At 38.6% G+C, this 17,311-nt stretch overlaps 1 protein-coding gene across 1 annotated transcript in view; it reads right to left on the reverse strand.

Annotated features, from left to right (window-relative positions):
• LOC126183826 (NACHT and WD repeat domain-containing protein 2) overlaps positions 1–17,311 on the reverse strand; it is a 293,040-nt gene that overhangs the window by 18,834 nt on the left and 256,895 nt on the right. Inside the window, 1 exon segment of the mRNA XM_049926082.1 lies at positions 15,548–15,706. Coding sequence (XP_049782039.1) covers positions 15,548–15,706 — 159 coding nt within the window.

The raw sequence follows: 17,311 nt of genomic DNA on the forward strand, positions 1-17,311 counted from the left end.
TGGACATTCACACAGAATTTGGCCTGGTAGCCCTTATTTACGAGATGTTACCAGTGAAACTATAATAAGGTGCAGTTATCTTAGTACTATAGGTTATGCAGGTCGTAGAACCATCACGCATCTGTTATTATCAACTACTGCACGGATTTACATTTTACGATCGACCTTCTTCAATAAAAATCTTCTCGAACGCACATATATATCCTCGGATGTTACCGCATTGTTAACCAACATAAGATACCATACTGTACTTATATCAGCGCTAAAATATAGTTACAACAGGCTAAAGTTTATGTAAATATACTGCAAGTGTTGCTACAAAAATGGGAAAAGGTAAACATTCAGAAAGTAGATTTAATGTTTATTCGCAGGAGCGAGAAGAACAGTCACATTTCAGCATATGAGACACAAATTCCCTGTATTTGATAAAATATCGTTGCGTAAATCTTCACAGCGGTTGAAACTCATAAAGTTCACCACAAGAAGCGGAAAAAAGTAAACGATGGAAAAGGACCAACCGTATACTGGACCCTGACATCTGCTTTTGTAGCCCAACACCCGCCCAGCCACCATTTAATCAAAGCAGACGTCCTGTTTCAGTGCCCCAGTTTGGCTGTTGCAGTTCAAAGTAAATTACACGTGTGCAAAGACGTAACAGAACAAATTCTCGGAATACAAAACAAAACAGTTGTGTTTGCTCGCGCGACCGTTCTGGGTCGGTTTTCATTGTAGAAATCCGCGGCTGATGAGTCTTGTTCATCGGGAATCTCGCATTTGTTTTCGATTGTCAGCGGTCCTTCCTCACGCCCCAATGTTTCCTTCATACGAACGGAGGAACGACGCATGTGCTATGTTCTGCACACTACGCATACTCTTTCCTAAGCTTCCAGTTTAACGAATTAACAGAAATACTTTTCTGTTTGATTTTAAAGCAGATGGATACATCGAACCACCTGCAAGCTATTTCGCTAGCGTTCTCCTTTCGAAACGCGCGCTGCAAAAACGAACACTTTTCGTGCCAGCTCTGCTTTTTCTTATTTTATTACGATGATCATTTCCTCCTATGTACGTGGACGTCAAACAAAGTATTTTCACATTCTGAGGAGAAAATTGGTGACTGAAATTTCGTGAAAAGATCCTACCGCAACGGAAAACGCCTTTGTTTTAATGATTGTCACGCCAGCACGCGCATCATATCCGTGATAATCTCTCTCCAGTTTCGCGATGATACAAAATAAGCTGCCCTTCATTGAACTTTTTCTATGTAGTCGGTTAGTTCTACCTGATTTGGATCCCACAAGTCCTCATTTATATATTTCAAAACACTGAAATTTCTTTTACCATGTCTACCTCTACCTAGAGGTAGGTAAAATATTATCTGCAGCCAGTATGACAAATCCCTAAAAACTGGGGACACTTATTTTACAGACGTAATGTATGAGTATCCTCCTTTTTGTAGAACTCATAAACAATATATATTTCATCACTAATGTGACCAAAAAGATAATTAACACTCATCAATTAGTTAATAAATCATTCACTGGGTGAGTTTGTGGTTTATAATTAAACTCTGCGCCCAACATATTTGCATTGGATATGTATAGACAACAAATACATTTGAAATTTAATTTATATAAATATGTTTATTTTGTATACATACATTTACCTAGGACCAGTGTGGTTCCAGTGTATACATACATTTACCTAGGACCAGTGTGGTTCCAGAAAATACTTTATACCTGTTTATGCAAACATACAATTAGTTTGTGTCCAATTAATTAACTGGGCCAAACACAGTCCCAGGAAAACTTTTTAAATTTCGTTTATTTATGTTATAATATGTTAATTTTAAATTGAGTGTAGTTTAATTATCTTATTTAATTCTTTGTAAATGAATACATTACTTCAGTTGAATAATAATTCATTGGTGGTCTGAAAAAGATTTAATGTGCTAATAAGAGAGAGTCTTAATACTGTAGCACTGGTTTGAATTTATGGAGCTTGAATCAAAAACTGTACTGCAATAGAGAAATAACAGACACCTAATCTATACACAAAAGCAGTGGAATACCTAAATGGAGTTACCTTTAACTCATACTTGGATAAAAAAAGATACTAGCCTACTGCAAGTTTGTTACATTTAATAACCAGAATAATGCAGTATACAAAAAAATTATGTTCCTAAAATTATACCATTTCTACTAACATAAAATTTTCTTTAGTTGATGGTACATTTACACAGCACACAGATCACCTTCATATAGATGGAAACACCATTGCCTTATGTAAGCCCAATGTTGAATTTGGTACACATATGATTTTTTAATCATCTTGCACATTTTTTCATGCTCATGAAAAATTCACAATTATTTGTAATTGTAACTGATGAAAATGAATATTTGATTGTTTTGTGGGGAGCACAAAAGTAATACTTTAACTTTTAGTCTTTATAAATGAACAATACTGAAAGCTATCAATTTTGAAAGCTGTTCTTTCTAAAACTGTCAATTTTAGTCATTTCTTGTGAATGGGCAGTCTAAAAATAATTTGAATATTACAAACAAGGATAAAGAGGTTAACATGAAAATTTGTGGTGGCTGTATTCCTAAGCATTGTCAGTTATATATGGTTTTTGATGTTGTCATGTCACTGGATCATATTTTACTTCTTATGAAGGTATAAGCAACATTAAATTAACCAACAACTTCATTGCCAAGTTGTCTGACTTTACAGCCATAAAGAAATGAACTAATATTCTGTCTAGAACTGAATACCCATATATATCTTCTACAGCACTATTATTCTTAATTAAAATACTATCAGACAAAATATAAAAGGAAATTCAGATAGTTAATAATGTTAAAATAAAACAAACCAAATAAAGTATTATATCCCTAGTAGTTCACTGGTAGGTTTTTCCAAGATTAGAAAGATGTTATACAGGAAGAAGATTTAACTGTATGTTTCATATTGAGTTTAATGTTAACTGATGATCTTGTTAAATTACATAGAACGAAATATGATGGAAGTGAGGCTCCTAATACAATATGAAAAAGAAGGCAAGATAGTTGTAAAGGATATGAAGATTCATGTTCCCATCACAAAATACAAACCTATTTGTGGGCCTGAACAGTGAGCAGTTATACTGAAAACTAATGACTCTCTATGAGTTACACACTCATAAAGTTTCCAGGTTGAGGGGAAACATAGATGTTCCTCTATACATCATGAATTAATGTAGTTCAATGGATTTTCTTATACCTTCCTTTATATTTGTTCTTTTTCAACTACTAGGAAGAATAATAAACTGAATTATTAATCACTAACTGATTACACAAAACTTAGTAATCTGTAATTGTAGAATAGACAAAATGACGTATTTCCACAAGAAAGGTAGAAGCCAGGACTACCAGATAATTATGTGAAAGTATAGGATTCGTTTTGTGATTTTAAACATGTTACACAAATGAAAGATTATATAAGCCCATACAATTTCCAAAACAGGTATGCTATTTATGTGATAAATGTAAACTTGAGAAAATAACATTTAACTCTTCATAAATAATGAAGAAGAAAATTCAGAAATTCATGAATGTCCCAGTTCCATGTTTTGACATATTTAGTATATCATTGGTCTAATGTATGTAGCATAACTTCATAATACACAGGTGTTTTCCTTACTGTCCTAAACTAAGCTTGCACATAGGCATCAAACACTAACATGAAGTTACTTTATGTCTAAAAATTCTTGCAATATATTAATGTTACACTTCCTATTAGATACCTAGATGTGGGGCTGTATAATCAACAGTTCGGCTACCTTTGTGCAAAAAAACTTGTATGGTAGTGTTTTTGCTTTGTAACTTGAACAGTACTTCAATATGATCCCTGTCATCCATCTTGAACATACACATATGCATCCCACAGTAGTTCTTTCGTACAGTTTCAATAAATAATTATGAAAATATTTAGATTTATAGCTTTGGTTGTTTTGTGGCCTTTTCTATTAGTGTGACAGTAACAACATTTATTGCCATCACTACAGCACTGTGCACAATTTTGACAAAATTTGGGTAGGTCAGGTAAATAAATTTCAATCATTTGTGTATGATACTTCATTTAGTGCAGTTTACGAACTGAAATAGAAAATCTAAGTAAAGTTTTACATACTGTTTGATAGTACATTATAAAAACAATTTGAATATTCAGTGCCTCAGAAACAAAGTACTAGATCTAGAAGTAGCTTTAAGTAATCTTGCTGATGTCTCTTGTATTTGTTTGTCTGAACACTGGTGCAAGGCTAGTGAGTTAAGTCTCATAAATATAAACAAATTTAATTTAGCAACACATTATTGTCGAAGTGTTTTTAAAAATGGTGGGGTATGCATTTACTCTAGAGTAGGACTGCAGTTCAAAGTGAAAACAGAATTGGACCATCTAAATATAGAAAAACATTTTGAATCATGTGCCATAGAGTTAAAAACTGAAGAGAAGAGTGAAAAACTAGTTGTCATTACAGTATATAGATCTCCACTGGGTGACAAAAACATATTCTTCAAAAAAATAGAAGCAGCATTAAACACTTTTTATAGTAATGAAGTGAAATTATTTTTATGTGGAGATTTTAATATTAACCTGTTAATTGAAAGTGATGAAAAAAGACAGCTTTTGAGTATACTCAGCAGCTTCCACATGAAACCACTCTTTACAGATGCCACCAGAATAACAGAACTGTCATCTTCTCTTTTAGACAATATTTTCTCAAATATGGAGAATGGTATCACTGAGCCACTAAACGTAAACTTAGGTCTTTCGGATCACAATACACTATTAACATACATAAATTACTCTATCCCCAAGGCAGTGAAATATAAGTGGGGATACAAAAGACACTTCTATACAGAAAAAGTAAATACTTTCATCCAGTTGTTAGCTAATGAAACCTGGCAAGATGTCTTTGCACAAATTACAACCGAGGAATCTTTCAATGCTTTTTCTAGTACATTCATGTCCCTATTTGAGATGTGTTTCCCAAAAAAGCTCACAAAGATCAATGTCATGCCTAGGAACACAAGCCAGTGGATAACACCCGCTATTAGAGTATCTAGTCAAACACTAAAACATATCAGTCAACTCAAAAAAGATAACAAAGATGAACACATCTCAGATTATGTTAAGACATACAAGAAAATTTACAGGAAGGTGATAAAAAAAGCCAAGACAATGCACAATGACAGTGTAATTGCTGGGTCAGCAAACAAATCAAAAGCTATATGGAATGTAGTAAAAAAAGAAATAGGCCCAAGCAAAAATGTTAGAAATCCAGATGACTTTGTTTTAAAAGATGATCAAGGTGTGCTAGTCAGAAATCATACTTTAGCAAATTACGTTAATGACTACTTCATAAATAGTCCAATCAATCTGCATAAAAATTGTCCTAAGATTAGTAGAACATCAATCCCAGAAGAACAAAGTGTGAATTCATTATTGCTACCTCCCACAAACAAATTGGAAGTTAATCAAATAATAAAAACAATGAAGAATAAAATGTCCTCAGGGATTGACGAGATACCTTGCTCAGTCATGATGAGATGTGCTAGTGTCATATCAGACCCACTCTCACACATCATAAACATATCATTTTCGGAAGGCGTCTTTCCACAACGATTAAAAATTGCAAAAGTAAAACCATTGTATAAAAAGGGCAATATACATGATGTGGGAAACTATAGACCAATAGCTTTATTATCGGTATTTTCAAAAGTAATAGAGACAGTCATGAAAAACAGAATTACAAATTACCTCGAGAAATTCAATCTATTGTCTGTAAACCAACACAGCTTCCGCAAAGGAATGAGTACAGAGTCAGCCATCACCCAATTCATTGAAAATATTGTAACGGGGCTAGATAAGAACAACAGTACAATAGGAATAAATTTGGACCTCTCAAAGGCATTCGATACTGTCCAACATGATATCCTGCTAGACAAATTAGAATATGTCGGTATACGAGGAGTAGCTAAAAAGTGGTTTCAGTCATATCTCCATAATAGGAAACAGGTAGTAGAAATTGCAACAACAAACAGTAAAAACCAAAGTGTTGTTTACAGATCGGATATTCAGACTGTGCCAATAGGGGTACCGCAGGGGAGTGTTCTAGGACCTCTCCTATTTCTTCTTTACATAAATGATATCAAGATTCCAGTAAATGGTACTCATATAACCCTGTTTGCGGATGACACAAACATTGTAGTAACTGACATAAACCGGGTATTGCCAACATCTGCAACCAGAGTTATAGAATATTTGCAAAATTGGTTTGAAGTGAACAAATTAACCATAAATATCTCTAAAACTAATTATATCCATTACAGGAAAGCAAAGTCACACTCTGATCTAGATCTCAGAATACAAAATAAAGAAATTGTGAGAGTTGCTACCACAAAATTCTTAGGTGTACATATAGATGAAAATTTAGACTGGAAATCCCATATCCTGTATCTCTCACATAAGTTAAGTTCTGCTTGCTTTGCTTTACGCGTTATTAGCTTTGTATGTAGTAGGGAATGTAGCAGAGCTGTTTACTTTGCTTATATACATTCTGCTATTACCTATGGCCTCATCTTCTGGGGTCATAGTAAGAAAAATCTCAAAACCATCTTCACTCTACAAAAACGAGCTGTTAGAATAATTACCAACAGTTCAAGGCTAACTCCTTCAAAGCAATTATTTAAACAGCTGAATATTCTACCCCTACCGTGCCTCTATATACAGAAAAGCGTAATTAATATAAAACAAAATATTAACAATTTCCAATCCAACTCGGATCTACATACTTACAACACAAGAAAGTGCAATGACGTTCATATAAAAAGAGTTAACAAGGCTTTGGCGCAGAAACAAACAAACATACAAGGAAGTAAATTGTATAACAAACTACTGGTAAAGTTAAAAGAAATAAAAAAATTGTCTTCATTTAAAGAAGCAGTATTCAAATTTTTAATGACCAACTGCTATTATAGTGTAAAAGAATACCTGGAATAGCTCCATACTAAACCATCATATTTATGTACTCTGTGCCAATAGTAATTTTTATCTGACTGTTGCTATGATCTAAATAAATAATATGTACAAAAGTGCTAGAATTGTATGTGTTATATCTAAATATCAACTGTGTATTCCATGTAAAAAGTCTTTCTCATACATCAATGTAAATAATCAAAGTTGTACATGCTATTTCAATGTGGTCTGATGTTACATAGTCTACTATGCACATCTGTATTTTGTATAGTATTGTTCACCCTATATGTGTGTATATATATATACTATGTATTTTTTTTTTGACGAAATCCATGCAATGTAAATTGTCTCTGGATGAATAAACTACTACTACTACTACTAATATTTAAAATATGGTGATATTTGGCTTAAATTAACGAAATATATTTTGCTAATCCTCTGCAAGTTCATCAGTATAACATATTCTCATGTATAGCAGGTAGCAGTTTATCAGGGGTAATAGCACTACCCAGAATTTGGTAGAAATGTCAGTATCACTTTAAATAACGAATTTAATTTACCTTTGAATTAGGCAGGTGACCTAAGTTGGAGATTTCAATGAATGGTAAGAAAATGAAAATTTTTGGTAAACAATAATTAATTAGTTTTGTATCTTTTTCTATTAATTTGTAAATTATATGTAGTTGAATCAACAGTTTTATTTATCAATTGGATAAAATTAATTTGCAAATTATTGTTAAAATTCTCCTTACTCCATAGTGAATAGTGTGAGGATTTTTAAAATTTTTCTCAAGTCAAATTTGTTAAGTATTAATGTACTATATTTAAAAAGTGCTAAGTTGCATTAAGTTGTATAAAAAATCCTAATGATCAGTGGCCATAATTTCTGAGTTCATAGAATGACACAAATGTTGCTATTCTGTAGGCTTGCCTATTTGGTAATGCATTTACCATTCTCAATTCCATATGATTTACTACCATCTTGGACTTTGTTTGGAATCTGTCTTAAAGAGTGCTGAGGTGTTTCAGCCCAAATTAACGAAGTGCTCTGTTTATTTAAAGACAATCTCCACAGAGTGCAAATGTATGGATGGTCAGAGAGTCCGAAAGTTCCTTCATTAGTGGAAACGCGTTTTAAATTTTTTTACAGTGTACAACGATTACATTTAAAATGGAATCGGAAATATATCATCCTGTGAGCAAAGATAGGCAATTATAGTTTACTCTGAATTTTTAATGGTTCCTGATATTTTACACAACATATATGATCTGTAAACTTGTTTTACAATATGAAGCCGCTGTACCTATGCATCCATTGTATTAGAATGTATCATATATTGCAAGATGTTTCCCTTTCTCAGTTTAGTTTACAAGCGAAAGGTTAGCCCTTAGTGTATTTCGATGAAAATCACCTGCAAATACGCTAAAATGTGTTGAAAATGGATCATTGCGGTATTTTATAAGGTCATACATAATACTTATACCTTCCTCTCACCCTCTTACTCCAGTCTCTTCACAGACAGAATGCACGTAATCCAAATATATTTAAAGATTCTGGAGCTGCATGGACGTCTATACTATGGACGCAACCTTACAGCGCGTACCACTGTCGTTTTATCCACTTCTTATTAAAGTCGAGAATGTTGCACAGGAATTTTGCACTATTGGTAACGGTCTATATGAGTTACAATGTCTCTAATTTTACTGTTATGGACTCTTCACAAAACATGAGGGAGCAATATTTCGGTTGAATCTTCTAGGAACGTAACTCACGACCTTTTAACAGTTTCAGCCATGCCGTGATGCATAACGTCTCACTTGGAGCTTCTGCAGAAAATCTACGAAACACTTTTGAGTCCACTAAGTGAACCCATGCTTACACACGCAAATTTTTTTAGTATCTTCTCTGTTTCCTCTAACAGTCCTGACTGGTAAGCTTCTCCTCCATTGTCGGTACCTTATAGTTTCTACAGATTCCTTCAATGAGGCTCGTTCTGGCATTTCCGTTTCCTTTGACTAGTTTCATGTACTTATGTTCCACCTTAAACCACTCCATATACATACAGTTATTTAATAGATACGACTGTTTCCAATGTTTGTTCAGCTACAGTGTAATCAAAACATAACAGGTCTTTTTTATTATTTGTGTACAGTAGGTTACATTTCCTTATGTTGAGGTTCAACTTAAAATCACTGCAAGAAGCGTCTATCCTCAGCAAAGTCCTCCATTTAGGTGCGATTATTTGAGGAAATTATTGTCAGTCGAACCATTTTCAACAAATTTGGTGCTAAGGTACTGAGTCCTCTATCTTTTATTCAAATAAACACGCAACGTGATACAAGTAAAATGTGTTTCAAAACTCCACTACATGAAAAAGAAAAGAAAAAATCTCGAGAAATTATTGTTTCAAAAGTATTAATTACAACCAAAGGAGAAATTTCTGTAAAAATTGCCAGACAGATCAATATTTTTCGGTATTTCATTGCTACCCACACGTCTCGTATAGAATTTTGAGTAGAATCTGTAATTATCTTGAAATGGAAACGTCTGACTGAACACGTACTGTTCAAACATGAACAGCTAGGTTTTTAATAAATTATCCAAGTAAAAGAAGGATCCAAATTTCTAGTAGTATCAATGCCTGAGGGACACAGAGAAGTAGGGAAAACTGTTTGCTTGCTCATATCAACCAAACCAATGTGTTTAAGTTGTGATAGCATTTGTTGTCCAACGATATGTAAAATGTTCAACGGCCACTAATTAATATGATAATGGAAGCATACTTCAACAAAAAAATGATGGCGGTAGCCGGCTGGAGTGGCCGAGCGGTTAAAGGCGCTACAGTCTGGAACCGCACGACCGCTACGGTCGCAGGTTCGAATCCTGCCTCGGGCATGGATGTGTGTGATGTCCTTAGGTTAGTTAGGTTTAAGTAGTTCTAAGTTCTAGGGGACTTATGACCACAGCAGTTGAGTCCCATAGTGCTCAGAGCCATTTTTTTATGGCGGTAAATGAACAAAATGCTCGGCAGCTCTGTTAACTCTGAATATGTACGGACCAGTCATAGTGCGGTCTAACGCACGGCTTTCTGGGCACGAGCGCCTGGTCCCCGGCACGAATCCGCCCAGCGGACTTGTGTCGAAGTCCGGTGAGCCGGCCAGTCTGTGGATGGTTTTTTGGCGGATGGGATCAAATGGTTCAAATGGCTCTGAGCACTATGGGACTCAACTTCTGAGGTCATCAGTCCCCTAGAACCTAGAACTACTTAAACCTAACTAAGCTAAGGACATCACACACATCCATGCCCGAGGCAGGATTCGAACCTGCGACCGTAGCGGTCGCGCGGTTCCAGACTGTAGCACCTAGAACCGCTCGGCCAACCTGGCCGGCGCGGATGGGAACCATGCTCACTCCAGTGCTGTGGCCAGCTGCGCTAGTTTTCTCGATTGGGTTTTAATCCGGGGAGTTTGGTGGCCAGGGGAGTGCGGTACACTCATCCTGGTCCTCTTCGAGCCATGCATGTACACTGCGAGCTGTGTGACACGTTGCATTGTCCTGCTGGTAGATGCCATCGTGTCGAGGAGGACAGATGCGTACTTGCGTTGATCCATGGTCTCCAAGAATGGATACATACTTGTGCTGATCCACAGTGTGTTCTAGATAACGAGATAACCTAGGGAATGCTACGAAAACTTTCTCCAGACCATAACGCTCCCTCTTTCGGCCTCCACATTTCCGACAATTGTTGCAGTGCGTTTCTGATGGAGCACAAAACGTGATTCATGTGAAAAGGCCACCTGTCGCCATTCAGTGGGCGTCTAGTTGCGATATTAGCGTACAAATTCCAGCCTTCGTCTCCGATGAACAGCAGTCAGCATACGAGGGGCGTTTGGAAAGTCCGTGCAAAGTCCAAGACATGGCAACCCTGGCGCGTATCGAGGTCATGTTTAGTCAGTAGCATCTTTGGACAGAGCGCACACCACGTTTCAGCCATATTGGTCTATTTCTTTGTGTTTGGCATTCGTGTGAATCAAGGAAGTCGAGTGACTGTCAAAAAATGGACGACATAGCATTTCGTGTGGTTATTAAACATTACTTTATGAAACTGAAAACGCCTCAGGAGACTAAAGAGAATCTGATAAACATTACGATGACTCTGCTGCACCTTCGATTAGAAAAGTTTATAAGTGGTTTCAAAATCTACAGAGTGGCTGTATGGGCACAAGGTTACAGAAATCGCTGATAAAATCCATGATGGATGACAGAAGAGTTAAGGTGCGTGAGATTGCTAGTGCTGTGGGCATCTCGAATGAACAGGTACGTAATATTTTACATAAACATTTGGACATGAGAAACCTATCCGCAAGATGGGTTCTGCGATTGCTCACGCTTGACCAAAAACGGAATCGTGTGAAGTGTTGCAAGGATGGTTTGCAGCTGTTCAGGAAGCATCCGCACTTTAAGTGTCGTTTCGTCACTGTGGATAAAACATGGATACATTACTATATTCCTGAGACCAAACAACAATCTAAACAATGGGTTACCAAGGGAGAATCTGCACCAAAAAAGGCGAAGACCATTCCTTCGACCGGAAAGGTTATAGCGACTGTCTTTTGAGATTCGCAAGCGATAATCCGCATCGACTATCTGTAAAAGGGTAAAACAATTACGGGTGCATATTATTCGTCGTTATTGGACCGTCTGAAAACCGAGCTGCAAGAAAAACGCAGGCGATAGGACCGCAAAAAAGTCCTTTTCCATCACGACAGTGCACCAGCACACACCTTAGCAGTTGTGGTCGTAAAATTAATGGAAATACGATTCCACCTCATTTCACATCCCTCTCAGAACCTCATTGACTCTCTTCCTGCACATCTCACAGCGGTGCGCGCTGCAGAATGTGATTATTCAGGCTTTTGACAGGTGGTCACATTAATGTGACTGGACAGTGTAATTATGCTCACCACACTGGCCCTGTGTGCAATTGTCCTTCAGGTAAGGTTAACTAATATCTTGTTGCAGTTCTTTTAGTTTTACGGAAAGCGCAGCATCCTGCGAAAACGGTTTAAGGACTGGACGGAAAGTATGTGGAGAACGCCGTTTTGATAGCCGCCCATCTCTCGCTAGTGCATAAGTGCGAACATACATTCATGAACCACTACGACCACTGCCCACCGCGAGACTAAACGCCGCTCGGTGGTGTTGCGGGAACTCAAAGTGGTATGGAAAGTATATAGGCGGGTCAGAGACGAATAGGGGAATCATTCCAGCGAAGATATGGGCTAAAAATGCGGAAATGAACTGACATAAGCCACTTTGACAAAGTACAGATCGTTATGGTCTGGCGTCTACTGTTCTGGTGCTACTGATGTGAGCTCTCTGGAAAGTGGTTGAAGGACGATGAAACCACGAGTAGGTGACAAGATGGTGGGCATCCACAGCTCATCACGGAACCTAGAGGTCAGACGTTTCACCGATCCGTAAAGCAGGATAGGTGCCGATATGTGGCACATCTGATAAAGCAGTAGAAATTTTTCTGGGCACCCCATTGCACGCACACTGATGACCACGAGGCTCTGGAGCAGATGTGTTCCCCTTTTCTCCTGACAACATCAATTACAGTTGCAGTGAGACCTGAATCATCGAGAGTAGACTGTGGATCAGTGGAAACGTGTCCCACGGTTGGATGAATCATGTTTCTTGTTATATGAGGTCGATAGTCATGTTCGAGTGACGCCATGCGAATGGCAGCTCGAAACATTCGCGGCGCCATGGATGCAGACCACTGGGGGCAACATTTTGCTTTGTGGGACATAAACATGGGCTTAAGTATTTCAGCGCCACCTTTGCTAATAATCGAACTCACAATGGCGGCTGTGGACTACGTGAATATTGAGGACCATCTGCATCCCTTCATGCTTGATGTCTGACTGACTGCGGTAACATCTACCAGCAGGATGCTAGAATAGTTCTACAGTTGTTTGAGGAGCATGATAATGATCTTCCGTTGTCTTGATCACCAAATTCGACTGGTGTGAATCCACACGCCTGGGATACTATCGGGCGCCAATTCCGTTGCCACACACCATCGGACTATAATTTACGGAAATTATGTGACCTGTGAGTAGGTATCTGGTGCCACACACCTCTGGAACCCACCAAGGACTTACCGATGCCATGCCACGCAGAATCGCTTCTATACTACGTTTTAAAGATGGACCTAGACGCCATTACACGTGTGGTCATAAGGTTTTGCCTCATCAGTGTATATACATGCACCACCAAATAATTGCTTTTTTGGGGCTTAATTAAATCTTTTAACATCACGTCCCAGTCCGTCCTCCGACAAGCGTGCCAAGCTTCTCCACTTTTCTCTATATCGGGGTCCACAGTTCGTGGTCTAGTGGCTAGTTGGCTGCTTCTGGATCACGGGGTCCCAGGTTCGATTCCCGACCGGGTTGGGGATTTTCTCTGCCCGGGGACTGGGTGTTTGTGTTGTCCCCATCATTTCATCATCATCATCATCATCCGTGACAGTTGAAAAATTGGACGGTGAAAAAAATTGGGACTTTGTATGGGCGCTGGTGACCGCGCAGTTGAGGGCCCCACAAACCTAACATCATCATCATCTATATCGGGGAATCCCAGCTCTCTGGATTTGCACTACAGCAGTCAAATAAAGATACTCGACGCTAACGGGGAACTTTTGACATCTGTGTGCAATCAAATCAAGCTTGCTACTAGCAGACTCTACAAGAGATGCAGGGTGCATCACCGAGAGGATTACTGTAAAAATTTCGAGAGCGTACATTTTGAACAGCGTCAGGGTAAGTATTACTTCCTCTCATATCTGACGAAATGCCCATGAAGATGAAATTGGAGTGATACATTCACATACGGAGATTAATGACATTCCTTCTTGCCGCATACGGTACGAGAAGTACCATCCGGTGCGCTAGTTAAAATCTTTAAACATCGATACTAACTGTCAATGAACAGAAGCGCCTCTTTACTTAAGAATGACAAGTAACTAACACCTTGGTAGGAATCATATTTACAACCCACCATCGTAGCTGAAGATTATCAAGGACGCATGGTGCATTATCACATTGCGCATCCTCTAAGACATAAAATAATGTAGAAATGTCATTAAGTAACACCTTAAGCTACTGTTCAGTTTATTCTTTATTATGCGACCATTTTCTTTCAGAGATCATTATCCCGCACATGTTGTACACACGTCAGGGAAAGAGGAAAATTTCAGGCGGAAAGGATGTTTGAAAATTGTTGAGCAATATTTACAGATTTTTCTTAACAGGAACAGTTGCACACATACATAAAACAACACGAGGGCAAAAATATAATATTTATCAATAATGTTCACTCATGCAGAAGTAGACGCATGAAGTTTCAATTTCAGACGACTATCCAAGGAACACACAATGAAACGACAAAGAATCGTGAACAACTGGTGGCGTACAACATTGGTAACCTGTAAATGCCGTAGCTTTAGGCGTAATCAATTCGCCTTCATGACTAGCAGTACCCCTGTAACAGTACATCACGAAAATTTTCAATTTTTGTTTCAGTTCGAGTTGTCCATTCAAAATGAAACTTTGATTTTAGCATAATGTAAAAACGGTTTATCTCTGCATGACTAAAAATTATTTATAAATATTGTAGTTTTGGCACTGTGTTTTTTGAAGTACGCATTTCTCTTGCTGTTAACAAAAATCTGTTAATATTGCCTGTATTTTTGTACCATTTTCAAAAATCCTTTTTGCCTGAAAGTATCCTCTCTCCATGGCGTGAGTACAAGAGATGCTGCGTCCGCAGCTCGTGGTCTAGTGGCTAGCGTTGCTGCCTCTGGGTCACGCGTTCGATTCCCGTGCGGGTTGGGGATTTTCTCTGCCCGGGGACTGGGTGGTTGTGTTGTGCTCATCATTTCATCGTCATCATCATCAGCATTCGTGACAGCGGCTATACTGGACAGACCAAAAAAAATGGACTGTGTAAAAATTGGGACTTTGTACGAGCGCTGATGACCGCGCAGTTGAGCGCCTCACAAACCAAAAATCATCATCACAACAGATGCTGGATAATGGTCTTTGATCGAAACCGGTGGCTCTATAAAGAATGAATCGGACATCACCTTGAGATGTTACCGGATATCATTTCTGCATTTTCTAAAAGCTGTGAAACACAATCAATAAAAAACATTACAAAAAAGCTTTCTTTTTACTGGGTTGCAGGAGAATAACAATATGGCAGCACTTAATTATACCATTACTCTTCGAAAAGTTATCACACTTGCACTAGTTCAGCAGTTATTTCTTACATCTTGTAATGACGTATTATTAGACAGCAGTATCACTAACAGAACTGGTTTCATAGATCCACAAATATTTACAAATACAAGTGATTCATAAAAATTTTGTTTTGTACCCAATAGGAAGCTGACTACGAACAGTTAATAAAAAGCTATAGTAAGGTATCGGCATATCACGATTTTTTTTCAGCGCTTACCTGAACACTCTGAGCGTCTTCTTGCCGCTATGGTAGTATAGGACATATTCATCTGTTTTATTAAACATACAGATAACTGTGAATACACCTTCAGCTACTTTAGGTATGAACGTCTTCACAGTTGTTCCGTGTTTTAGTTCCAGAAGTTCTAGCCCTCCTCTGAAAATTTGAAAATTAAAGCATTATAATAATGTACAACAAACTTTCCATTTGCTGCTATGTGCTGCCCTGGTCAGCACATTCTCCAGTACGTCATTGCGTCACAACTTTCGGATACCATTTATTTTATTTTAGTGAAATTAATTGGGAACAACAGTATGGAAACACCAAAAATACAACACATCACTAGGATAATACGGTGTAAGAAAACTGTAGGAATTCAGAATACCTTCAGTCGTCTCGGAATGGATAAATACAGGCTCTGCATGGTTTTCAAGGGAATACACTACTGGACATTAAAATTGCTACACCACAAAGATGAGGTGCTACAGACGCGAAATTTAACCGACAGGAAGAAGATGCTGTGATATTAAAATGATTTGCTTTCCACAGCATTCTCACAAGTTTGGCGCCGTTGGCGACACCTACAACGTGCTGACATGAGGAAAGTTTCCAACCGATTTCTCATACATAAACAGCAGTTCACCGGCGTCGCCTGGTGAAACGTTGTTGTGATGCCTCGTCGAAGGAGGAGAAATGCGTACCATCACGTTTCCGACTTTGATAAAGGTCGGATTGTAGCCTATCGCGATTGCGGTTTATCGTATCGCGACAATACTCCTCGCGTTGGTCGTGATCCAATGACTGTTAGCAGAATAATGAATCGTTGGGTCCAGAAGGGTAATGCGGAACGCCGTGCTGCATCCCAACGGCCTTGTATCACTATCAGTCGATATGACAGGCATCTTATCCGCGTGGCTGTAACGGATCGTGCAGCCACGTCTCGATCCCTGAGTCAACACATGGGGACGTTTGCAAGACAACCAACATCTGCATGAACAGGTCGACGACGGTTGCAGTAGAACGGACTATCAGCTCGGAGACCATGGCTGCGGTTACCGTTGACGCTGCATCACAGACACGAGCGCCTGCGATGGTGTACTCAACGACGAACCTGGGTGCACGAATGGCAAAACGTCATTTGTTCGCATGAATCCAGGTTCTGTTTACAGCATCATGATGGTCGCATCTGTGTTTGGCGACATCGCGGTGAACGCACATTGGAAGCGTGTATTCATCATCGCCATACTGACGTATCACCCGGCGTGATGGTATGGGGTGCCATTGGTTACACGTCTCGGTCACCTCTTCTTCGCATTGACGGCACTTTGAACAGTGGACGTTAAATTTCAGATGTGTTACGACCTGTGGCTCTACCCTTCATTCGATCCCTGCGAAACCCTACATTTCAGCAGGATAATGCACGACCGCGTGCTGCAGGTCCTGTACGGGCCTTTCTGGATACAGAAAATGTTCGACTGCTGCCCCGGCAAGCACATTCTCCAGATCTCTCACCAACTGAAAACGTCTGGTTAATGGTGGCCGAGCAACTGGCTCGCCACAATATGCCAGTCACTACTCTTGATGGACTGTGGTATCGTTTGAAGCTGCATGGGCAGCTGTACCTGTACACGCCATCCAAGCTCTGTTTGGCTCAATGCCCAGACGTATCAAGGCCGTTTTTACGGCCAGAGGTGGTTGTTCTGGGTACTGATTTCTCAGGATCTATGCACCCAAATTGCGTGAAAATGTAATCACATGTCA

This window comes from Schistocerca cancellata, chromosome 4 (assembly GCF_023864275.1).
Source record: "Schistocerca cancellata isolate TAMUIC-IGC-003103 chromosome 4, iqSchCanc2.1, whole genome shotgun sequence".
Classification (NCBI taxonomy): Eukaryota; Metazoa; Arthropoda; class Insecta; order Orthoptera; family Acrididae; genus Schistocerca; species Schistocerca cancellata.